The sequence below is a fragment of the Anastrepha ludens genome, chromosome 3 (genome assembly GCF_028408465.1).
Source record: "Anastrepha ludens isolate Willacy chromosome 3, idAnaLude1.1, whole genome shotgun sequence".
Taxonomy (NCBI): domain Eukaryota; kingdom Metazoa; phylum Arthropoda; class Insecta; order Diptera; family Tephritidae; genus Anastrepha; species Anastrepha ludens.
In genome coordinates this window covers 131,395,656-131,421,810 of record NC_071499.1, presented here as the reverse complement: position 1 = coordinate 131,421,810, position 26,155 = coordinate 131,395,656, and the positions used below count along the sequence as shown (strand labels likewise).

The following is a 26,155-nucleotide window of genomic DNA, read 5'->3' as shown; positions in this document are numbered from 1 at the left end:
CAAATCCGTCACCCCTAATACCCAAACCTTCTCCAGACACGCTAATGAAGACTAAGGAATTCTAGGCAATCGCGATCCCAATAGTCGTGGAATCAGCTTTATACATATATATAAGGTTGTCAAAAAAGTCTTGCGGTATTTTTATTGAATTTTCAATTGTTCATAAAATTGGTTATAATAATGCGATTTAAGTCAAATATGCGCCGTTTTGTTCGATGACGAGTTCCCAACGAGATGCCAACTTCATAATGCCCCTCTTATAGAAGCTCGCTTCCCTATTGTCAAAAAACTCGGAGAGCCAATTTTCACAGGACTCTCTTGTGGACAACTTCCGACTACCAAGCTCGTTCGCCATGGACAGAAATAGGTAGTAATCACTTGGTGCGAGATCCGGACTATACGGTGGATGCAAAAGAACCTCCCATCCGAGCTCCCGGAGCTTCTGGCGCGTCACCAAAGATGTGTGTGGCCTGGCGTTGTCCTGATGGAAGACAATTCGGCCTCTGTTGATCAAAGATGGCCTCTTCTGCATGAGTGCTGCATTCAAGCGGTCCAGTTGTTGGCAGTACAGGTCCGAATTGAGCGTTTGGCCATAGGGGAGCAGCTCTTAGTGGATGATTCCCTGCCAATCCCACCAAACACACAGAAGAACCTTCCTGGCCGTCAATCCAGGCTTGGCCACCGTCTGGGCAGCTTCACCGCTTTTCGACCACGACCGTTTGCGCTTCACGTTGTCGTAAGTGACCCACTTTTCATCGCCAGTCACCATCCGCTTCAAAAACGGGTCGATTTTGTTGCGATTCAGAAGCCATTCGCATGCATCCATACGGGAAAAAATGTTTTTTTGCGTCAAGTCGTGTGGCACCCATACAGCGAGCTTTTTTTGAATCCAAACTTCTTCAAATGGTTTATAACGGTTTGATGACTCATGCCCAGCTCTTGGCCGATGCTACGGCTGCTACTATGCCGGTCTCTTTCGATCAATTCAGCGATTTTATCGCAATTTTCGACGACAGGCCTTCCGGACCGATCACCTCTGCACCAGAACGAAAACGTTGAAACCATCGTTGTGCGGTGGAAATGGAAACTGTATCGGGTCCATAAACTGCACAAATTTTATTGGCAGCATGAGATGCATTTTTGCCTTTATCGTAGTAGTACTGTAAAATATGCCGTATTTTCTCTTTATTTTGCTCCATGTTTGCGACGCTATAACTCACGAACCACTAAAAGCAAACAACAATTAATCAAACACGTGTTAGCACGTGAAAAGAGCTTTCCAAAAAGCTCTAGCGTGAACCGATGCGACGAATACAACTAGAACTACGCGCTTGCAAAGACAAGCTTGCGGAAATACCGCAAGACTTTTTTGACAACCTTATATATATATATATAATTGGCGCTTACACCCTTTTTGTGTGTTTGGCCGAGCTCCTCCTCCTATTTGTGGTGTGCGCCTTGATGTTGTTTCCCAAATGGAGGGACCTACAGTTTCAAGCCGACTCCGAACGGCAGATGGTTTTTTATGATGAGTTTTTTCATGGCAGAAATATACTCGGAGGTTTGCCATTGCCTGCCGAGGGTGAATGCTATTAGAAAAAACGTTTTCTTCGTTTTGGTCTTTCACCGAGATTTGAACCAACGTTCTCTCTCACGCATCAACCCATTAGGCTACGGCGCCCGCCAGCTGTACTTTCCTTAAAAATACAGCAATTTAGATCTTGCTAAGACATTCACTCAAAATGTATCTCCACATACTTCAGACTTAGTCAGAAAACAAGGAATCTAAATTTATTCTAAGCATCTTCTATCAGCAACTCTCATTAAGAGCAGCAGAGATGAATGAAATTGGCAAAATTTAGTAGGCACGATAGAGCAAATTTCTTTAAAACTCTTTCTCCGCTGATTTTGCTGCTTTCACAAGTCGGTGAGTAGGCTAGCGTAGCTACAGACACCTGAGTAAATTAATATGGCCGACAACACCGAACCACATTTACTTTGGACAACATTCGATGGACGCTTGAATTTAGAACTTACTGAAGCTCTCAAAAATCAATAAGACGTACATATATTCGTATCGTGGGTATTTAACGAAGCGCGGGACTATTGGAGGTTTGGCTACTAGACATGGACCCGCGCTTAACAATGTATGTATGCGCTGCAGAGATGAAGACGGAACGCACTTTAGAATTTTTCGAGCCACATTTTCTGGCAATGCACACCGGAAATAAAAAAAAGACTTAAAGAGCGATAAACGTACGGACTATTCACTTTGGAAGGCAACTAAAACCTTGAAAAGACCTATTATGCATTCCCCACCAATAAAAAATTATGATGGCAGCTGGGCCAAATCTAACGAACAAGAAGCTGAGAGATTTGCCGAATATCTTCAAAACATTTTTCATCCTAACGAAGGAGATGAGTTAGAAAATATACCTCATCCTATTCGACAAAAAATCGATAAGATCCCCTTGACTTCCTTTAAAGAGGTAAAGGACACTATTAAAAATAAAATAGATAGCAAAAAAGCACCCGGTTATGACCTTATAACAGGGAAAATATTAAAAGAATTGCCCAATAATGCTATTGTCAAATTGACACATTTGATTAATGCTGCATTTCGTTTAGAATATGTACCGCAACAATGGAAAATAGCGGAAGTTATTATGCTTCCAAAACCAGGAAAGCCACCACACGATGTGACATCATACCGGCCAATATCGTTGTTACCAATTTTATCTAAGCTTTTTGAAAAAATCTTGCTAAAAAGATTAAAACCATTGTTAGATGCAAAATGCCTTGTACCAAACCATCAATTTGGTTTTCGAAATGAGCACTCAACGATTGATCAAGTGCACCGCATTGCTCATGTAATTGAAAAATCACTGGAAGAAAAACAAATCTGTTCTGCGGTATTCCTGGATGTATCGCAAGCTTGTGATAAAGTATGGCATGAGGGACTAATCCATAAACTTCAAGCAGTTCTACCAATCCAGTACTCAAACTTTCTAAAATCCTATTTAATAAGCAGATACTTTAGAATAAAGCAAGCAGATGTCTATTCAGAACTGAAAGATATTAATGCAGGTGTCCCGCAAGGCAGTGTACTCGGGCCAGTTTTGTATCTCTTGTATACTAACGATATACCCACATGCAGCAATACAACAACTGCAACATTTGCTGATGATACTGCAGTATTAGCAACTGATGAAAAACACTTAGAAGCAATTCAGAAGTTACAAGCATCAGTAAATGCAATTCAAAATTGGACCAAAAAATGGCGTGTCAAGTTAAACGAAACCAAGTCTGTGCATGTTGACTTCACTAATAGAAATATAAATTATAAACCAATATTTATCAATAATACGGCAATACCGCATGCAAATACGGCAAAATATCTAGGAATGACCTTAGATGCTAAGCTGAGATGGAAAGCACATGTCAAGAAAAAACACGAGGAGTTAATTCTTAAATACAAGAAAATGTATTGGCTGTTAGGCCGACATTCTAAACTCTCTATTTATAACAAAATACTTTTATGCAACCAAATACTGAAACCAGTGTGGTCATATGGCATACAGCTCTGGGGCTGCACCAGTGAAAGCAACAAAAACATCATTCAACGATTCCAAAATAAAGTATTGCGCGACATCGTTAAAGCGCCGTGGTACATTCGTAATTGCAATCTACATAAGGATCTTAATATAGACACCATTGCGGATATCATAAAAAAATTCGCAAATAAACATAAAGAGAGACTTCAGCAGCACATCAATGATGAAGCAGCCAAACTACTTATAACTGATGACCTCACGAGAAGATTAAAAAGGGCGAAACCGCATGATCTCTTTTCATAAAATTTTGTCTTTACTTGAGATGTTTTAATTTTACAATTAAAAAAAAAAAAAAAACAAAAAAAAAACCATTTTCTGGGGCCTGAATAGTTGAAGTACAGTTTCACAATAAGGGCTGCTGGGATTCAGCCTAGAGTAGGCTTGTTTTAAGCCCACTGGGAAAGGCCTCTGTGGTCCGTCCAATCTAACCTAATCTACAATAGTTCAGTCTAGTCAGTCAGTCTAGTCTAGTTCAGATAGCAGAAATCCAAAAATACCACACATCCACGTGAAAGAAAGTACTGTGTTAAAATTATTTGAGGGCTTTTCTGCATAGAATTATGAATTTCTCAAGCAGTTCTACTTACGCATACCCACTTTAACACCGTTTTCGCATCCCATATGGTTATATATTCCCATTCTTGCTTTGAAATTTAATACCAACTAAACACATACATACACACATGCATATTATTAACCCCGTTTGCTCACAAAAATAAAAACAAATCTGAGCAATTTGACTTTTCTTTTTGTCAAAAGAAAAACATTTCTGTTCCTGCACGTCCTAAGCCGCACATACATACTCCCATTTCCATGCCGCACACTCCAACGACATGCAACAATTTATGACAAACTCACGAATAAGTGTTACTGCCACGAAAAGTGGCAAGCAAATTGCATTTAAAACCGGCAAAGTGAAGCAAAAAAGTAAATGCAAAAGAAAAAACAGCGAAACAATCTGCAAGCGAAAAGTGCCAGCTAAAGTTGCAGTTGCAGCATTAAAAATGAACAACAAATCTTTACGTTTATACACACTCGTAGTATGCGCGTGTGTGTGTACTGGAGCCAACAAAATTGTAAGTTAAAATCCAATTAGAAATTGAGATTTCTTGCACCCAGAAACCAGCAGGCACTAAATGCGCCTGGCTGAGAGGCGCCTGTCTAAATTAAATGAGTGTCAAAATAACTGTTGTCTAGAGTGAGCAATTGAATGAATGACACCGACTCATATACACATCCATACACATATATATACAAGTATGGGCATGTGTGTGTGTTGGATGCGTAGGCATTCCATGTTCACTGTGTGAATTGACAACAGCATACAGAGACAGACACAGATATTAAATACTAGCTTACATTTTATGGCTAAACACAACAAGAACAACAAAAGTGAAAAAGCCAAACGTCAAGAAGTGGAAAAATAAAATAAAAACAAAAATGAAGAACAATAAAAACAAAAAAATTGCTTACCCGTGTCTGTGTGGCATAAAAGCTGACAAGCGGCAACACGTTCGGCTGCTCCTCACCTCGCTTCACCAGCTCCGTTCTAAACGCCGGTCTGTCCGTTGTTTCTTATGGATTTTTCTATTCCCCACCACTACCTTTTATTTGCTTGCTTGCGTGTATGTGTGTGTGTGAGCGTTGGTGTACTGAGTTGTAGCTCGTGGGGCACGTCGCGACGTGGGTGTTGCAGCAGTTCAACAAATCGTTGTTTGCTCGCCTTTCGCTTGTCGCCAACACGGAATTAAGGTTACAAGCACCAATTCCAATTTTAGCCCTCTCGTTTTTCCCCCCGATTTTTTTCTTGTCTCACTTTTTAATTGATGAATTGCTCACTGTTTGAAATACAACTTTTTATTTGCCACAAATGGCAGCAACCGCTGCAGCTGATGTGTGTCAACGACGCGCTCTGTTTTGCACTTGAGAATTTAATGTGAATTTTTAGCACTTGTGGCGTATATTTTTAATTTTTTGCAAATTGAAAACGACACTTTAGTATTATAAAGGAATATTTTTTACGCGTGAAAATGGGTTTTTACGATTTCTCACTCATCAATAAAAATAAACCTCAACGAGAGCACTTTTTAGGGGTTTTATAAAATATTCAAATTATTTTTCAGCATTTTTTATTTTAAAAATTTACTCTTTTTGAAAAGTGCAATAGGATTTTTAAACCTTTTACATTTGAAGCAAATTTATTATTTCTAATTCAAATTTATTCTAGAATATTTGGAAGAAAATCGTCCTTGCTTTGAGGTTATGAGCAAAAACCTAAACTCTCAGGCAAAATTACAACATTTTGCAAATTAATTTTGAGAATTGAATTATTTACTTAAAAATTTTATTAAAATTGAGAGACAAAAAATTAAGGGTTTTTCTTTAATAAAAAAGCTCAAAAAATAGTAGTGGGTCAAAAACACCAAAAAAATACATGTACAGAAAAAAAGATTCACAAAATCTAAAGAAAAGTCAAATGTATGAATCCAATTTTCAAATTTCACGTAAATTTTGGAAAAATTCCACAAAAATATCTTTCCAATTCCACGATTTTTCATTAGAATTTCTACAAGGAAAATCTCGTGAAAGAAAAACTGAGCAAAAGAAGAAAATCTTTGAATTTTAATGATAAAAAAATAAAGAAAATTACTGAAAAATAAACACTTAGTTCTTATAGAAAATAAACTTAAAATTTAAGGAAAAATTAATCTAATATATTTCCAAAAAAACATAGAAATATTGAATAAAAAATTAACAATTGAAGGCTGTCGAAAAAAAATTCAAGAAAATTTTCCACGCGGAATCTAAAATATTGAATACTGCAGCTGAATAGTTATCGGCTTGAAAAAAAAAAATTAGTTAAAAAAAAAAAAAATTTTGCCATTGACTCATTGCCTCTCAATTATTCCCACTTTTTGTTCTTTTTACACACTTCACAAATCACAACAACCCGAAATTAGACTTAGTATATAATTCACACAACACTCGCGTTCCACCTGTTTTGCGGGCAAGTCTGCCGCCTGCCTTGCAGAATCAAACACAAATCAATTTCCAGCGACGCCGGGCACGCAAAGCCCGTTAAAAACGCCACTAAAGTCGGTCGCGCGCACCAAATTTCCCAGTTTTACGTAAACGCAATACAAACGAAGGCAAAAAGAAAAATGAAAGCCTAAAAAAATAATAACAAAATAAGCGTCGTGTCACAAAACATTTTTCCGGCACGAAATGCTCAATTCAAGCCGATTTATTAGAATTAATTTATTAGAGAAAACTCAGGCAATGCGAGCAGGCGGCCATAACATAAGTTTATGTATGTATTTTTTATGTCGCACAACTTGTGCACATGCATGCACAAATATCTACATATGTGTGTGTGTGTCGGTATGTACCTGCTGTCAGCATCCCCTTGCCAACAACGACCAACCGCCAACCGCATTGCCAATGCCACCACTTTCAACTCGATTCAGGAGCAGCAGCGCACTTTTCGCTTCACTAATTCCAATGCAATTAATTCTCTTCTGATTAATTCAAGCATTTTTTATTTCAATAATTGTTTTTAGCAAAAAATGTAAAAAACAAAAACAAAGAAAACACAGAAAATACATAAGAAAGGTGGAAACCAGCAAACGATCGATTTGCGAAGCGTTTTAGGCCAAGAAGCGCCCCCTCTCACCTTACTTTCAACATGCAAGCCGCTGGCTGTTGACTGCTGGCTGCTCTTTCGTGTTCCTTCTTCTACTTCACCTACTTCTTCTTTATCGCTTTTGCTGTTTCTATTACTGCTTTGTTTTTGGTACTTTTTTTCTTGTTTTGTATTTTTTATCGCAGCAAATGAACACAAAATTTAAAATATTTTTTTTTCTATAAAATTCAAATCGCCGACGACGTATACTCAACGCGACCGCGTTCCCGAGCCGTTCGACAGTTACTGAGCTGCTTTGGCCGTCAATTGCTTTAGCGCTGAGCGCCGCCGCTATCGGTTTTTGTACTCAGCGTAAGTGGCGGAGCGGTCGAAAAACGCCAACCAGCCAACAGCAAATCAACTAAACAGCCAACATAAGAGCGCGCTTATAACCAACAAAGCACCTCGACTCGTCTCGGCCAGCTAACCAACAAAGTAGTGAAGCAGCCAAGCAATCAAGCACTCAAACAGTCAATCTGGCGATCTGTTTTCACCCTCTGCCCGCGCACCACTTCGACAGCTTACGCTTCGCTGTTAATCTTTAGCGTACCCTATGCCTCCTCCTCAAGTTATCTACGTAGATACATTACAGAGCACACGCATACACACATACCTATACAAATACGAGTGCAAGCATGTGTAGATAAGTTGATAGCGTTACTTGTGTGCACAGTGATTCGGTCACAAATGAACCAGTCACACAGAGAAATAGTCAGCCAGACGCCCCACCAACTAAGCAGGCAACCAGCAGAAAGCCACTGCATCCAGCTCAGCAATCACCCAGCCATTCAGGCAGGTTTTTATTTCGGTTTCGTATCTGTTTTCCGTTGCGCAGTAAATTATCGTTTTACTTTGCATTTCTATTCTGGGCATTTGTAATATTTTTGTTCTTTTTCGATCTGTGCTTTATTGCTTTATCCGCACTCTCTTTGCTCTGCGCTACAGTTTGGTCATCAAGTACATTGAGCCACAACAGAGAAGAGGGGCTCATTAACTTAACTGATCGCACTTCGCTAAGCTCAGTTGTGTGGAGCTCATGCGCTCTCTGCGTGCTCAGCAGCTCAATACTTGACTGGCCTATTCTAGATGTATACTTTTAGCCAGAGGGCAGTTCTACACTCTTGTTCTCTTCCGCTCTCAATCTCCTGTAACCCGATGGTCCATAAAGCCAAATATTATTTATATCAGCAGCTTCTCTTCTTTGCTCTGTTTTATTTGTCGTAAATTTAAGCCTGATTCTAGCTCTCTTTGACGTGCATATTTTTTAGAGCAAATTCTTTTCTTTTTTCGAGGGCTTACACAATGTTGGCTGACTTAAAAGCGCGCACCTAAGTCAACGCCCTGACAGCTGATATTTAGATTGTGTTCATCAAGGTGATAGATTTGAGTTCAATGAAACGTATTTGCGTTCTTTTAGGGTTGAGGTGTTAGGAATATAATATATATAGAAATATAATAGATATAATTCTACCAAAAATTGCTTTAAAACATTTTTCTGGTGTAAGAAATTTAAAAGAATCTCAAAAATAGTTCCCGTGTATATCGTCCACTCTTTTCTTGGCAAACTCCCGATAAACATGTAACGGGAAATGCACTGAGTACTTTTTAGCAAATATGAGCATAATTTGCCTGGAGAATACCAACGCAGCAGTGAGCCTTTCCTCATATTTCACCAGATCCCCGCCCAAGTATTTTTAAAGCTGAAGAAGAGACAGAGTTGTTTGAATAATTGCTATGCCGAGGCGAAGCACTACAAAGTGATTAGAGTCCACGGCTCCCCTGAGGATAGCAGAAATGTTACTTTAGCTTCTGGGTGAGTTCGTTTACAGCTTTGTCTACTTATTTGTTAGAATATGTCCATATCTCTTTGCTTACGTCCTTAAACAAACTCATGTGCAAAGTGGTCCCTGTTTGTTCGACGGCGACGGCTTTCTTCAAGGGTCTACCGTTGACTGATAACTAAGACGAAAACTGGGAACTAGGCAGGATTTGGGAAGCTACTACAACAACACCGTATTTAAAGTTGTAACAGTTTTTATGGTCTCAATGGGATGGATTTCTCAAAAGTTATGCATTGGTTTCAACTCATTAAATCCTAGGGTTTGATATTTTGCCTTTGCCTATGTATCACATATGAAGAACTACATTATTAACTTTAAACAACGTTATTAACCATTTAATACACCAAATAGTGCGAATCTTCTAAAAAATTTAACTCCATATGGAGAACTCCACCTAAAGCATCTCATTTTCATGTCTTTTTGCACTGCTTATTTGCACCTTTAATTTTGTGAAAGGTTTAACTTTTTCTTGCAGAGAGTCTAAGCCTTTTCCTACAGGCCTCTTAGTTTACTTATCCACCAATATTCCGGCCACCACCATTACCGCAATACCGTAAATAATCGCTGCATATCTAGCAACGTAAAGAGAAACCTAAAGGAAGAGCACCTAAAATGCTGTCATTAATTTCGCCACTCTGTCTAGACTCAAAAAGGTGGTGGCATTTTTTTGTTTTTAATGGAAGGTAGAATATTTTCACTGACGCTGTGCTGTTCATTGTCTTGCAACACTTTAATTGTAGCAATAGAGAGAAATGGCATACAAGATTCATAGATAAGCTGCATTGTGCCTGCTTTCTTGAGTAGCCAAAGCTATGTGTAAAATATCAACAAAAGCAAAATAAGCTACTTTATACCTTTCGCTATTCGAAACGCGGATTATTTGTTGGGTTGATATTAAATTGTTTCACTGAAAGTATATCTGTAAATGATTGGCACTTCAATTGTGCATATATTTGGACAATCCTGGAACCTTCTAAAAGCTTCTTAGGGCAGGCTAGACCCATTGCCAAGTCCATTTTTGAAGCATCTGTGCACCATTTTGAACCATCTGTCTACCAATGTATATATCAGAGGTCGGAAATTTGCATACGATTTCTCGAACTCTCTTGGGCTAGGAATCTAGGTTAGGAATTTTCTGCCAAAGCATTTTAATTAGTCTTTAAATTGGAAATGCCAAAGCATTTTAATTTTCTGCCAAAGCATTTTAATAAGTCCTTAAATTGGAAATGCAGCATTTTTTCAACACATAAATTCTACACGGTCAACTACTTGCTGTTTATCCTCTATTCAGAAGGCGGAAAAAATATCCAAAATGTCTTAGTAAAAGTAGAGATTAAAAATAGGAGCTACAATTATACCGCATTTTATTATTTTGCCAAGTTATCCTCTGTTTCATATTCAAAACAATTTATACCGTTGCCCAAAACTCACAATCCTACATACGAAATAATTCATGCGCTCAACTTTCCCATAATGCACCTCATTAAGCGCTTGCGGTGAGTCCCGAGGCGCATTAAAAATGTGTTACCAAAGTGCAATGCCCAGAATATGCAACAAACAAAAAAAGCAATTCACAGCATAGCGGCCGCCAGCAAACGGAAGCGCACACTAAGCGAGGGTGATTTCAAAATGACACAGCAGGTGTGCCAGTGGAATGCAACAAATGCGGAATGTAGGATGCAGACGCTCTAAACGCTGAATGCGCAATCATTTGCAAAACTTGTCTAAGCTGCTAATTCCACCAACACACACACATGAATATTTATTAGCAGTTGTGCGCAGCAAAGTTAAATGCCAGCTCAAGCGCTCTATGTGAATTGCGATTCTCGGTTGGATTTTGCATGCTTTGCATTAGTTGCTGCTGCGGTTGTGGCGGCAGTGGTGGTGGACATGGCGCGGTGCTGCTCAAATGATTGCCAATTGATGGCGTTGCTAATTGCTGGCATTTTGCCGCTAAATACGCCACACACAAGCGCTCAGCCTCGAGCGCAGGTGCGCGTGAGAGAGTGTGCAGTTGTAGAACCTGCCTGGCGTATGAGTGTTTAATGGCACGGAGGAAGGGCGATGCGAGAAAAATGAAAATGGATAGAACGCATGCAGCTCGAGCAAGTGTTGCACAAACAATGAAGATATGAGTGGCTGTGAGTTCCCACTCAAAAAGCTGCTCAGCTCGATTGCCAATTGTGGTCATTAGTGCAGATGGAATTGAGTATTGATGAATCAAGAGGTAGCTTTGATGAATGTGCGGTAAATTTAAGCTTTAATTGACTCTTTGAAAAAAAAACTTGATTGTAATGTACAAGTATGTAACTGGCGATATGGCAGAGGAAGTGTACAGCGTTAAAGTACAAGGCAGTGGTTAATTCGTGCAATGGACCACAGAATACGTAAATCAGACCCTATCGTGATATAGGCAGCAAACAGTAGGCAAAATTCCAATGAAAGTATTTCAGGAAAGCAGAAAACCCTATAACTTTTTTCTTTGATGTCTGATTTTTAAGAGAAAAAGTAAGCAACGAGTCTAGCATAAGATTTTGAGACCTCACACTTTATATACTCGGCGCACGTTTTCATTTCAAACAATTAGCATTTCTGTATTTATTCCAAAGAAGGCCGCGCCAAGCAAATCAAAAAGTTCCCGGTGACGCTCTAAGTATACTGATTTGAGTTCTCTTTTTTTGCCACATCTGTAATAAACATTTCTACCAAATTGTATCGCCATTGCTTGATATTTGTAAAGGCTACGCCGTCATGAGTAAATCTACCTTTGCACGTCTGAGGTGCGAAACCTTAGTGTGTTGGGAAACTGTTCCGCTAATGATACTTAAAGGAAACAACTGTTTTTGAGTGGCAAATATTTTAATGAAAAAAGTTTTTAGAAATACAATTTAGAAATTCCTTAAGAAAATTTGTTAAAACATAGTGCCTTCGTATATATGTTTATTTATATACATATATCAATTCAATTTTAAATTATTGGTTTTATTTATTTTTTTAATTTTTTAGAGAATTTTAATAAAAAAATTTGTATATATATATATATTTATATTTTGCTTAATTTTATATTTAGAATTTATGTGCACTACTAAAAATGTTGTTAACAATTTTCCGAGGTTTTTCAAAATTATTTCGTCGGATAATTGTAATATATGATTTCTTTTTTTATTTTTATCGGACTTATAAAGTCAGCCATTTTAACTTGAGCCGAAGCTTGGCGTTGAGTATTGCCTAATATTAAGTATATTTTTGAACATAAATTTAAGCAATTGCCACTGTGAGATTAAGCTCAGAAAATATAGCCGAATCTCCGTTTTATTCATACCGTTTTAAAGCTAAGGTCCTTAAATCTTTTATTAAAGCTTTGCTCAAAGCTCCACGTAACAAACTTAGGAGCTCAAATGATGGTATGCAAATCAAGTTTGAACTCGACATTATATGATGGAGCTTAAGCTCCACTTTTAAACATTAGGCCTATTGGCCCATTTTCTGAATTCGCAAATCTCCAAGCGGCAGCTCCAATTGGGTAATGTATATACATATATACTAAAGTAAAAATCGGTTCTTTTTCGAGCAAAAAATTTAGAATTTGTGATTTTTCATGAGAATCACGGTGTTCGGATTCTAAAAAAATTTTCATTCTTGGCATACCAACCACCGTAAAAATTTGGAATGGTTATAGTTGAGTTATACAATTTATGTACAAAATATAGCAATTATCGTTATTTGCTAAAGTAATATTTTATTATATTTTTACACTTACCCAATCGAGTATCATTCTTTTTTCGCACTCGCAGGCAAATCGTGCAGGATTTTATGCACTGCAAGGGAAAGAAAAGCGAGAGATTAGTAGGACAAACTAAAATTACGCTGCTTACCTAAATCTGTTATTATTACAAACGGAAGGCTTCAAAAATTAATTTCATTTTTTTTTTTTTTCAAACTACTCACCTCATAGATGTGCCGTATAATCTCCGCATACGAGATATTCTCCAAGGTCAGACCGTTGACCTCGAGTATCTCATCGCCCACTTCCAGATTATCGCGATCGGGCGGTGAGCCGTACAACTTAATTTTACCCTCAACATTTTTAACCAAAATAATAACGTAGCCCGATAACTCAACAACTTGTTGCTGCAAAGAAAGAGGGAGGGAGAAGGAGAGAGTAGGCGATTAGAAATGCAGCAGGAAACTATAAGTACGATTATTTAGATAAATTATTAATTTTATTATTAATTCAGAGATTTCTAAAGCAAGTGATGCTCTTGCATGTGCGTGTGAGTGTACATGCTATTATTTGCTTGCATATGAAGGCGCCCATGTCGTATACGTTACCATAGCAATGCTTAGTAAACACGAGCATATCGTTACGCCCAACAAAATGTGTACGCACGAGGGAAGAGCAGCCTTTTAGGCGTTCGTGATTAAACCATAAACTACTTAATAGGCATTTGCGTGTGCCACTAGCTCTAAGCCTGTTTGTGGTTGTACATATATGTGTATGTGCCTAATAAACTTTACCGAAAATTAATCTTATTTACATTACCTAACCACAATTAAACGCCCAATGCACGCCAACACACAAGCAAATAAATATTCACACGTGCATGCAAATACAAGAAAGTGTGCAGATGTACACGTGTGCTGCCACGTGCTCCTTTCAGAACCCAGTTATGTGATGGGCACCGTCCACCTGCTGTGTGGGTCTGCTTTTCCTGCCAGCACAAATTTATAGCAAAAATCAACAGTTATATAAATTACAACAAATTACTGACATATCCTTTGTAATTATCCTATTTACTTTTACCACTTCAAAAACATTAAACAGCAAAGCGAAAGTTAATGTCAATCAAAAAACAACAACAAAACGCCAGAGAAACATAATTCGACAAAAAGACAAACCAAAAAAGAAAAGCATAAAATTGCAGTTTGCCAACAGTTGAAGCTGTGCCCCTTTGAGGTCGTCATTTGATGCTTTGACTGTATACATATGGGTGTGTGTGTATTTGTCGCTCAAATGATTGTTGTCTCTGCTAAATGCTACTAACAGCGTAGTTGCCGACATTAAAAAGCAACACTAATTGCCTGGACAGCATATCAAGGGCAGCAACGTCCACTTTGGCGAAGCAATTAGCAATACCTGACTGCGCCTCAGCGTTACTCCAGCCACAGCCACAACGAGCTGGACACTGGACCAGTGCTGTGGTAATAAACGTTGGCACCTGCTCGACCGCAAAAGTAAAACTAAAGGCAGGAATAGTTAGGGGAGAAAAAGTGAAAGGGCACAAAAAATATGAAAGAGGAGTGAAGCGGAAAAATACAAGTACATAGGCAGTAAATAAAGCCATGGTTAATATGGCAGTGCTAATGGCTGTTATAGTGGGTGAGTGGCACGACTCATGAGCAATAAAACCTGGTATTCACAGCTGCATTTATTGGAGCAATATCTTTTGCGCGCCAAATGGCCTCCAACACTCCATTACACGAGCATTTTTATAGGCTTGCCAAGAGCCGGACTTCTTCAAGGAACTTTGATAAAAATAAATGGGACAGACATACTGCATAATTTAAATGCATAGGGAAAAGGTTTGATAGGCATTCAACTGATAATAGTCCAAAGCGGGAACTTTTCGACCTCAGATTCGTGTTCAACATATAAATAAGTTGAGATAAGAGTCTCGGTTGGCTTTTATTTTATCCTTTTTTATTTTTGGCAATACCGGTGGCTGTTACATAAAACTCCTTTGCCATCAAAGGAGTGAAACCAGATATATCGCCGAGTTTACTGAAACTTTTTCTTGATTGGCGCGATACCCGCTTACCCGCGCGCCAGTCGTCAAGAAAGGACTTTACTACTCAATCGCTTACTTAGTCCAAAGTAGCACTTCTTGGCAAAAGAGATTCTCCATTGGATAACAAGGATGACATTATTATAGTTGTTAATGCTGGTCCCTAGAAAAACGAAGTCTCTTACAACCTCGAAATCATAACTGTCACCAGTGGCGTGGATACCGATACGCGAGTGCGCCGACTTTTTGTTTGATGACAGGAGGTATTTCGTTTTGTCCTCATTCACCACCAGACCCAGATGTATCACCGAATTTACTGAGACTAAATGGAGTATATTAACATCCCCAGTGAACGTGCACACACGACCACTTAGACCAGCATAAGTTTATTTTGTTGCTGAATGGTCAAAAATGTCTCTACTTCTCTGCGCCCCCTTCCGTGGCTGAGTCCATCATTATAGTGAAGTACTGCCAACAGAGATAAAAGAGTACCTAAAAAGCCATTAAAACAACAATAAAACTTTATAATTGCGCCAACCATGGAAAACAAAGCACTAAACTAAGCTATGCGGGCAGCGGAAATAAGAGCGGAGGGCGGAAATGGAAGCGAATGTCGAATGCAGGAGCAACAAGATATGAACAGACAGTAGAGGTGAAAGGTCAACTCGAATAGCTGGCTAAAAATGGGCGAATAGCGCTGCAATTAATCACTGAAAAGACTTGTCTTGGAAGTGACTCGAGAGAAAGTAGATAAGAGCAGGTTAAAGGGCCAAATTACAGACAACGAAGGCGATAAATTGTACGAAATTTAACATTGTTGCGAGAATGTACTACAAAAACACGAACGTAAATCAACTCTTATAAGAATTGCTAATTTTAAAATGCAACAAGCCCACCCCTTCCGACACAATGAACGTAGAAAGCCTTAAGCAGCACAGAAAAGAAAACAAAAAAGGCGCACAAAATAAATTAAAAGCTTGCCAAGTGACAGAGAGTAGGTGCTCGACAACAAAAGCAAATCACTTCAGCAAGCAAAGCAAATCAGCATCAACTACAATGCCAGCAACAATCAAAAAGTCGCAGCGGTGGCGAGCAACAATTGCTGCTGCAATAAAAAAAGCAAATCGTTGGCGCATAAACAAACAAACAATGCAAAGTGAACGACAGCTGGCAAGGTGAGGAGCATTGATGAGAAGGTGACGAGTTGACGGTTTGTCGAGTAGAGCACCGCCTCATCAAGTTGCATAGACGCAGAAAACTCAATTGGATTCAACCGAGCAGGCTTCCAGGTGGCAGGGCTGCCAGCTTGCAACAATAAAAATAATACACAACTGTATAGCCAACGTCGCTGACTGAAAACTGTTTTTCTTGTTTCGTTTGCGCTGCTGTTAAACGCCGCTATTGTCAGTGTAGTCAAACAGTTGGCAATGAGCCAGCCATGTCGACAACTTTACAAGCGCACCGCCCAGCTCGAGCAAGTTGGTGTAAGTCGGCAAGCCGCGTGCACAGGAAACACCCAACAGTCGCAAGAAACAACCACCTCCCCGCAACAATACTTATAATAACAGCAACCACAATCACTGCAGCCAAATGCATCAGCCAGCAGGCATCAACGAGCAGCAGCAATGGAGCGAACTGCCTCTCCTCCACTTTTTGCTAAATATTTATCCACTCGGTCGTAGCTACTACAACGTACTTGGAAATTACTGCAGGCCAGCTGCACTGTCATACATGCCATCTACTCCTACTTTTGCTTAGTGAAAAATCAACGCCGTTGTCGCCTGCATACTGGAGGTTGTCGCACGGTAGGTGTCGCTGTTGATTGCTGCCTCGTGTGGCGGCCACTCCAGCGCTAACAATGCTTTGTTGGCGTTAGTATGAGCATTGTTGTTTTAGCTATTGTTGCTGGTGGTGTTGTCGTTGGCTTTGCAAGCGTACTTGTTGTTCCCTGCCCTACTCGTACTCGCACAAGCCATTTGTGCCATTTATATTCGTCGTTGTTGTTGTTGGTGGTGGTGTTGTTGCAGCAGGTCTTTATCATTGCATTGTGCGCATTGAAGCGTCCTTGATGCCATTGTTTTCTAGGTTGTCGCGCCGTTTCATTTGTTTGTTTATGTAGGCCGTTGGTACGACCATGCGGCCATACGGCCATGCGGGTAGACGTGTAAATGGCACTGAACTGAAGGTTGAGTGCTGCCTGCTACAATTGTTAGGCGTTAGCTGGCTGACACGCTTTTGTGTGTGTGTATGTCTGCATTTATCCTCTTTTACATGTCCGTGCCATTTTTATGCGAATCCACACTGTTGCCGAGCCCTCTTTATTGATGTCAACAGGGCAAACAACGCGCATCCATTCAGCCTCCTGACATTCAAGTTGACACGGTGACACTTTTCGTTTTCATTTCTATTCTCATTTGTTTTTAAATTTGCCCAAAAACTCAAAAATATATGAGAAAGTAAATTTGTGCGTTCTTCATTTTATTTTTCGTTTTTTGCTGTCGATTCAAGTAATGTTGGCGCGTTGTTATCTTTGCGATGTAGCTGCTCGGTATTGCATCTGGCTTTGTGAGTAAATAGATTTCGAACAAGGATTAAATTGTTCAGCAGAGGGAGCAGCAGGTGTTAGAAGTGGGAATGGTTTATGGTCGTCCCAAAGTACTAAGACTTTCATATTATTATTAACCTACAATGATGGGTGTAATACCGCATAAATAAAACACGGTTTTGAGGTTTTAATTCAGCTTTTATTTTTCGTTTTTTTCGCTACCTTCCTTTCAAACATTCCCAAATCAACTGTCAAAACTATCCTCCTCGCTCTCAATCGTGGCGCTCTCCGTTCTGCTCGAACAGGGTTGCCACATCCCTCCTTTGTTCACCAGCTTGAGCTTTAACCTTTGGCCCGAAGAAGTAGTTCCGGTAAACCCAGGGGGATCAGATTGTTCAGAGTTTTGTTTACCTGTGGAAGAAATAGAATCCGGAGGAGCGGCCACCGAAACAAGTGTTTCGGGAGCTAATGAAGAACTGTGAGACTGGGTCCCCGTGGTGGGTGGAATTGATGGTATTTTCTTTAAGTGTGCTACATTTCTCATCAGTGTTCGACCTCCACCAAACAACTTTACTACGTTTCCCTTCCTTTCTATAACCTTATATTCTGTGGTGTCGAAATTAGGAGTAAGTTTGTGTGGAAACACGACATTTTTCAAGTAAACTTTGTTCCCAACTTCTATATCTATTTCTTTGGCCCCTCTCTTCCTATCAGCAGTTTCTTTCCCTTTCTGTTTACTCACGCAATCTCTGTCTCTCTCTACCGAATCCGAAACCTCTCCCATTAAATCCTGGATACTTGGTATTTTATCACGGATTACCCGGCCGAACATTAATTCAGATGGAGAAGTACCTGTGCTGCCATGAGGTGTCACATTGTACATAAGCATGAAATTTTGTATTGCTTCTTTATAATTTTCTTTATTTAGGTGGGCTATTTTCAGTCGTTTAACAAGATTTTTATTCATATTTTCTACCTCGCCATTTGCCTGTGGCCAATATGGAGGCGTTTTGATTTGTTGGATGCCACACGTCTTACAATACTGCTGAAATTCCATGCTTATGTACTGCCTTCCATTGTCGGTTCGTAAATATTTAGGAAACCCAAGTCTACTGAAAATTTCTTTCATTGAGTCGATAATGATCGACGAAGATATCGACCGTAGAAATTTAATCTCCATATATCTGGAGTAGTAATCTATTAAGACAAGTATATATTCACTGTTCGGTAAAGGGCCCAAAAGGTCTGTGGCTACACAAATCCATGGTCCTGTAGGAAACTGAGTTCTACTCATTGGGGCTGGCTTTAAATCTCTTGATACTAAGATGCAATCACGGCAATTCTTTACAAATTTTTCTACCTCGCGATCTATTAGTGGCCACCATACCTTCGATCGTAACCGACGTTTCATAACAGACTCCCCCGGGTGACCTTCATGTGCCAATTCAAGAACTTTCTGGCGCAATGTGACCGGAATAATAATGCGTGTCCCCCTCAACAGAATCTGGCCTACAGTTGAAAGCTCAAATCTAAACGGATACAACTTATTTGAAGATGCTGCTTCCCAAGAATTATTATCCATACATGACATTGCGTCGATAATTTCTTCATCGCGCGTGCTTTCCTCTGCCACTTCTGAGATGGACATCGACACAGGAATAGAATTTTCAATGACTCGCAAGATGTTGTGTTCTCCCTCTAAGTCAAAACATTGCGCTTCTGCTGGTTGACAAAGCCGGGATAAAACGTCCGATATGTTTTCTTTTCCAGTTTTATAAATTACTTTAAATTTGTATGCTTGCAAACGCAGAAGCCACCTCTCGATCCGGGCTGGTGGTTTTGATGTGGGTTTAAATATTGCTTCCAGTGGTTTGTGGTCGGTGACTAGTTCAAATTCGAGGCCTGTTAGGTAGAAGTAGAATTTTTCAACTCCCCACACCAAGGCTAGACTCTCTTTCTCTGTTTGGGAGTATCGCTGCTCTACTTTTGATAAGCTCCTACTAGCAAATGATATAATGTTTGGCTTCGTTTCTTCTTGCAATTGGACCAGTACAGCTCCTAATGCCACTTTACTAGCATCAGCGATCAAACGTGTCTTTTTGTTTGGATTAAAATACGACAACTTAGTGACATCCGCCAACCTCAGTTTAAGATCTTCAAATGCATTCTTCTCGACCATGCCCCACACAAACTTGTTTTCTTTGATGAGAAGACGTCTCAGCGGCTCGGTGCGAGTGGCTAAATCCGGGATGAACTTGCCTACATATGTTACCAGGCCTAGAAAACTCCGAACTTCTTCCTTAGTGACCGGGTCACGAAATGTGGTTATCGTCGTTATCTTCTCTGGGTCTACTTCAATTCCCTTGTCGGATAAAATGTGACCAAGGAATTTTAATTTGTTTGTTTTCCAAATACATTTCTGATGGTTTAGCAGAACGTTGTTTGCTTTGAAAATTTCGCAGACTTCATTAACATTTTTGTCATGTTCCTTCTCATCACTACCCAAAAACTCAAAAATATATGAGAAAGTAAATTTGTGCGTTCTTCATTTTATTTTTCGTTTTTTGCTGTCGATTCAAGTAATGTTGGCGCGTTGTTATCTTTGCGATGTAGCTGCTCGGTATTGCATCTGGCTTTGTGAGTAAATAGATTTCGAACAAGGATTAAATTGTTCAGCAGAGGGAGCAGCAGGTGTTAGAAGTGGGAATGGTTTATGGTCGTCCCAAAGTACTAAGACTTTCATATTATTATTAACCTACAATGATGGGTGTAATACCGCATAAATAAAACACGGTTTTGAGGTTTTAATTCAGCTTTTATTTTTCGTTTTTTTCGCTACCTTCCTTTCAAACATTCCCAAATCAACTGTCAAAACTATCCTCCTCGCTCTCAATCGTGGCGCTCTCCGTTCTGCTCGAACAGGGTTGCCACATCCCTCCTTTGTTCACCAGCTTGAGCTTTAACCTTTGGCCCGAAGAAGTAGTTCCGGTAAACCCAGGGGGATCAGATTGTTCAGAGTTTTGTTTACCTGTGGAAGAAATAGAATCCGGAGGAGCGGCCACCGAAACAAGTGTTTCGGGAGCTAATGAAGAACTGTGAGACTGGGTCCCCGTGGTGGGTGGAATTGATGGTATTTTCTTTAAGTGTGCTACATTTCTCATCAGTGTTCGACCTCCACCAAACAACTTTACTACGTTTCCCTTCCTTTCTATAACCTTATATTCTGTGGTGTCGAAATTAGGAGTAAGTTTGTGTGGAAACACGACATTTTTCAAGTAAACTTTGTTCCCAACTTCTATATCTATTTCTTTGGCCCCTCTCTTCCTATCAGCAGTTTCTTTCCCTTTCTGTTTACTCACGCAATCTCTGTCTCTCTCTACCGAATCCGAAACCTCTCCCATTAAATCCTGGATACTTGGTATTTTATCACGGATTACCCGGCCGAACATTAATTCAGATGGAGAAGTACCTGTGCTGCCATGAGGTGTCACATTGTACATAAGCATGAAATTTTGTATTGCTTCTTTATAATTTTCTTTATTTAGGTGGGCTATTTTCAGTCGTTTAACAAGATTTTTATTCATATTTTCTACCTCGCCATTTGCCTGTGGCCAATATGGAGGCGTTTTGATTTGTTGGATGCCACACGTCTTACAATACTGCTGAAATTCCATGCTTATGTACTGCCTTCCATTGTCGGTTCGTAAATATTTAGGAAACCCAAGTCTACTGAAAATTTCTTTCATTGAGTCGATAATGATCGACGAAGATATCGACCGTAGAAATTTAATCTCCATATATCTGGAGTAGTAATCTATTAAGACAAGTATATATTCACTGTTCGGTAAAGGGCCCAAAAGGTCTGTGGCTACACAAATCCATGGTCCTGTAGGAAACTGAGTTCTACTCATTGGGGCTGGCTTTAAATCTCTTGATACTAAGATGCAATCACGGCAATTCTTTACAAATTTTTCTACCTCGCGATCTATTAGTGGCCACCATACCTTCGATCGTAACCGACGTTTCATAACAGACTCCCCCGGGTGACCTTCATGTGCCAATTCAAGAACTTTCTGGCGCAATGTGACCGGAATAATAATGCGTGTCCCCCTCAACAGAATCTGGCCTACAGTTGAAAGCTCAAATCTAAACGGATACAACTTATTTGAAGATGCTGCTTCCCAAGAATTATTATCCATACATGACATTGCGTCGATAATTTCTTCATCGCGCGTGCTTTCCTCTGCCACTTCTGAGATGGACATCGACACAGGAATAGAATTTTCAATGACTCGCAAGATGTTGTGTTCTCCCTCTAAGTCAAAACATTGCGCTTCTGCTGGTTGACAAAGCCGGGATAAAACGTCCGATATGTTTTCTTTTCCAGTTTTATAAATTACTTTAAATTTGTATGCTTGCAAACGCAGAAGCCACCTCTCGATCCGGGCTGGTGGTTTTGATGTGGGTTTAAATATTGCTTCCAGTGGTTTGTGGTCGGTGACTAGTTCAAATTCGAGGCCTGTTAGGTAGAAGTAGAATTTTTCAACTCCCCACACCAAGGCTAGACTCTCTTTCTCTGTTTGGGAGTATCGCTGCTCTACTTTTGATAAGCTCCTACTAGCAAATGATATAATGTTTGGCTTCGTTTCTTCTTGCAATTGGACCAGTACAGCTCCTAATGCCACTTTACTAGCATCAGCGATCAAACGTGTCTTTTTGTTTGGATTAAAATACGACAACTTAGTGACATCCGCCAACCTCAGTTTAAGATCTTCAAATGCATTCTTCTCGACCATGCCCCACACAAACTTGTTTTCTTTGATGAGAAGACGTCTCAGCGGCTCGGTGCGAGTGGCTAAATCCGGGATGAACTTGCCTACATATGTTACCAGGCCTAGAAAACTCCGAACTTCTTCCTTAGTGACCGGGTCACGAAATGTGGTTATCGTCGTTATCTTCTCTGGGTCTACTTCAATTCCCTTGTCGGATAAAATGTGACCAAGGAATTTTAATTTGTTTGTTTTCCAAATACATTTCTGATGGTTTAGCAGAACGTTGTTTGCTTTGAAAATTTCGCAGACTTCATTAACATTTTTGTCATGTTCCTTCTCATCACTACCGAAAATAATGACGTCGTCTATATAGTTCATAACGTTTGAACAAGGTGATAATAGCTGTTCTAGCCTTCTTTGGAAAATTTCTGGCGCTGCGTTAATTCCAAACATTAATCGTTTATAGCGAAAAAGTCCTCGAGGCGTAATAAACGTTGTGATTTCTCTACTGGTTTCATGAAGCTCGAGTTGGTGATAAGCGTCTTTAAGATCCAACCGAGAGAAAAATTTTGCGTTTCTCAATTTCGTCATAAACGATTCGAAGGTGGGAAGCGGATAATTTTCGCGTAAAATTGCTCTGTTTGCCAAACGCATGTCCAAACATATTCTAATGTCGCCGTTTTCTTTAAAAGCTAATACCATCGGTGATATCCAGGGGCTGTGACCTATCACCGGTTCGATTACGTCTAGGCTTAGTGCTTCATCAAGTTTAGCCAACACTTTTTCTTCCAAAGCTACCGGAATACGTCTCATCGGCTGTTGTACAGGTTTTATCTCTGGGTTAATAGAAAGTTTGACTACAACTTCTTTCCATTTCGGAAATGGTTTCACAGGCTCAATATGGTTTAGGTTGGAACCAAGTCGTAACACGTTCAGTTTAATTGCCGTTTCACGGCCAAGCAGTGATTGTTTCCCATTCTCAATAACGAAGAATGAGGCAATCATCTCGGGATTGTTATCAACAGATATAGGAGCCTCAAAAACGCACATTACCTTAAGCAATTGGTCCGAGGCGTAGCTTCTGAATTGGTTATGGGTATTTGAGCGAACGTTGAAAAGCGTAGCTTTTGCTTTTTGTAAATGCAACCAGTCAGTTTGACTTACCAGATTAAACCGAGACCCAGAATCAATTATTACGGAGATCGAATGACCCCCAATTTTCACTTGTATTGTCTCTTCTTCATCGTCACTTAATATGTTAAAACAGTGACTTTCGAGTTTAGGTTTATCTGCGTCGCAACCGTCATCACTAACCAAACGAATGTTATTATATTTACGTTTTGAGTTTTTAAAGTTAGATTGGATAGAATGTCGTTTTAAATTTGTCCTGCATTTCCGTGCGAAATGCCCTACGCGACCACATTTATTACATTTTATTAGTTTAGCTGGGCACAACGAGCTATTATCAGCGTGGCTATTTTGACCACATCTACCACATTCACCACCTTGGGCAAACGAAGCCCGTGCCTGGTATTTAACTTTGTTAACTGAACTAATTCCATCTGTGTCAGATATCATGGTTTCTGATTGTTGATTTATTTGTTCATCTACTTGGCACGCCGCAATGACTTCGTCCAAAGTACGTTCTTTTTCAAGAAGTTTCTTCTTGAGCTCTTTTGATGCCCATGCATCAATAATTTTATCTTTAAGGCAGATTTCTTCAATTTCATGTTTTGTAGTGCCAAAAGAACATTTATTTATCTGCTGACGTAATTTTAAAACAAACCTTGCAAAAGTTTCACCTTCGGTGCGACATATAGTTCTAAACAAATGTCTTTCGAAAATAGAATTTTGCTTTGGAGAAAAGTGAGCATTTAGTTTATCAACTAAAACTTGATAGACATCGTTCTTAGCTGTCTCATTATATGCTTCGATCGCACCTGGCAAAGAGTAAGCTACGGATTGCACTTGCGTACCTGCCAAATGTAAAAGTTTGTTTTTCTTTTGCTTTACTGAAACGATATCTTCAGATTCTAAATAAATTTCAAACGCTCGGAGCCATTTTTCCCATTCAATACGCAACGATGATTTTTCTATTGCTTCGCAAAGAAACGGCTTTATAATTAGCTCTGCCATTCTGTGTGCCTGCCTGAAAAGTAAACAAATTGACATTTCTTATGATTTAATTATCAGCACCTTAATGCTTTTGGCATTTGCCAACTAATTACAATTTACATATCGTTTATGTGTATGTGCAGCCCGCACTTTAGCGCAACTTCTGACTTTTGTCAGATAATTTCTCACAGCTCGCAATTTAGCGCCGCTTCTGACTTTTGTCAGATAATCTTCTACAGCTCGCAATTTAGCGCAGCTTCTGACTTTCGTCAGATAATTTTCCACAGCTCGCAATTTAGCGCAGCTTCTGACTTTTGTCAGATAATCTTCTACAGCTCGCAATTTAGCGCAGCTTCTGACTTTCGTCAGATAATTTTCCACAGCTCGCAATTTAGCGCAGCTTCTGACTTTCGTCAGATAATTTTCCCCCCGGGTCGACAATTACAATGCAAAGAAAAATAAAACACGAAGCAACTGAACAGCGGCAGCACACACACACACAGAAAAAGTTAATACGTGCACGCAAAATAGTTATAGCAATGCTTTTTGCATATACTCACACTATTTATCCAATTATTTTCTTAAACCACGGTTATATTTCGTCCTTCTTTTTTTTTTACTCGTCGCCAATGTAATACCGCATAAATAAAACACGGTTTTGAGGTTTTAATTCAGCTTTTATTTTTCGTTTTTTTCGCTACCTTCCTTTCAAACATTCCCAAATCAACTGTCAAAACTATCCTCCTCGCTCTCAATCGTGGCGCTCTCCGTTCTGCTCGAACAGGGTTGCCACAATGGGCATAGCCCGCGTACGGCGATCGATCCCGAAGTGAATATTACGTGTGACATTGTGTGGGTTAAAGCTAGGTGAACTACATCAGGGGAAGCAACGCTTTTGCGCAATAGACATTTTGGTTAGGGAGACGACTGAGTCCTCATAAAATAAGATGAGTTGTCAAGCAGTGAAGCAAAGTTGTTGGCAAACGGGGCAGAGTCGATGGAGCAATCCACCGAATGTACGTTGGATTTATCGTATAATTTTGTATTTTGTATTATACGAAGTTGGCTAAACAGATGATATGGGGAACTGGATTTCCACCTTGCCCAAATATGAACAAGGCATGGAAGTTAAAAATTTAGCTACATAAGCTCGGACATGAAGACAACTCTTTCTGCACCTTTGGGCAAATGACGTTATTAAAGGCGCAGAATATTGTTTTTCGCCGATCTGTCGATATGGCAAATAAAATCATCAAAAAGGTGCGTTGCGTGGCCGCTCCCTCTCCGCGAAGCAACAGTAGTTCCACGGACAAAGTGAGCTGAAGTACGTTTTTAGTGCGGTGAGTCGAAAGGCAAGTCCCATACTTTCGCATTCAATACTCTGTAGCACCACTACATAAACAAGGTCTTTTCAGTAGCTTCCTTATCCAACTCGCAATGCCAATACAAAGCTCGTGACGATTAGAGACGAAATTCAAAGTCTAACCTAGAAAGACTTAAATAAATGCACAGGAGAGAGATTTTTTCGGGAATTCAGAATTGTGCTAAGAATTTTCTTTTCTATATTTAGAGGTTGGAAGGGACTCACGGCACTAGACACTCAGACGCTTGTGCGTTACTTCCCGGAAAAGTACTTCCCTCTTTTCTAGTAAATATTGACAGATTGACTCACCATTCAGCATTGTTAGTCAAGCGCTCTTCCTATGGTTCTCAAAATTTCTGAAGCTCAACCAGAAAGCCATCCGTGTACACGAAGGAATGCGAAGAGAAGTACTTCAGGACATAGTCGAATTTTAAATG

General features: G+C 39.7%; 1 protein-coding gene across 3 annotated transcripts in view; it reads right to left on the bottom strand.

Annotated features, from left to right (window-relative positions):
- The window catches only part of LOC128859307 (protein PALS1), a 238,356-nt gene that overhangs the window by 195,692 nt on the left and 16,509 nt on the right, over positions 1–26,155 (bottom strand). Inside the window, exons 2-3 of one of the 3 annotated variants that reach the window (XM_054096190.1) lie at positions 13,086–13,268; positions 12,898–12,955 (exon numbers count right to left, since the gene is read on the bottom strand). In XM_054096190.1, the coding sequence (XP_053952165.1) occupies positions 12,898–12,955; positions 13,086–13,268 (241 nt within the window). Of the gene's footprint in view, positions 1–7,287; positions 7,770–12,897; positions 12,956–13,085; positions 13,269–26,155 lie in introns of those variants that run through there. The other 2 variants (XM_054096191.1, XM_054096193.1) reach the window with 2 other exon arrangements.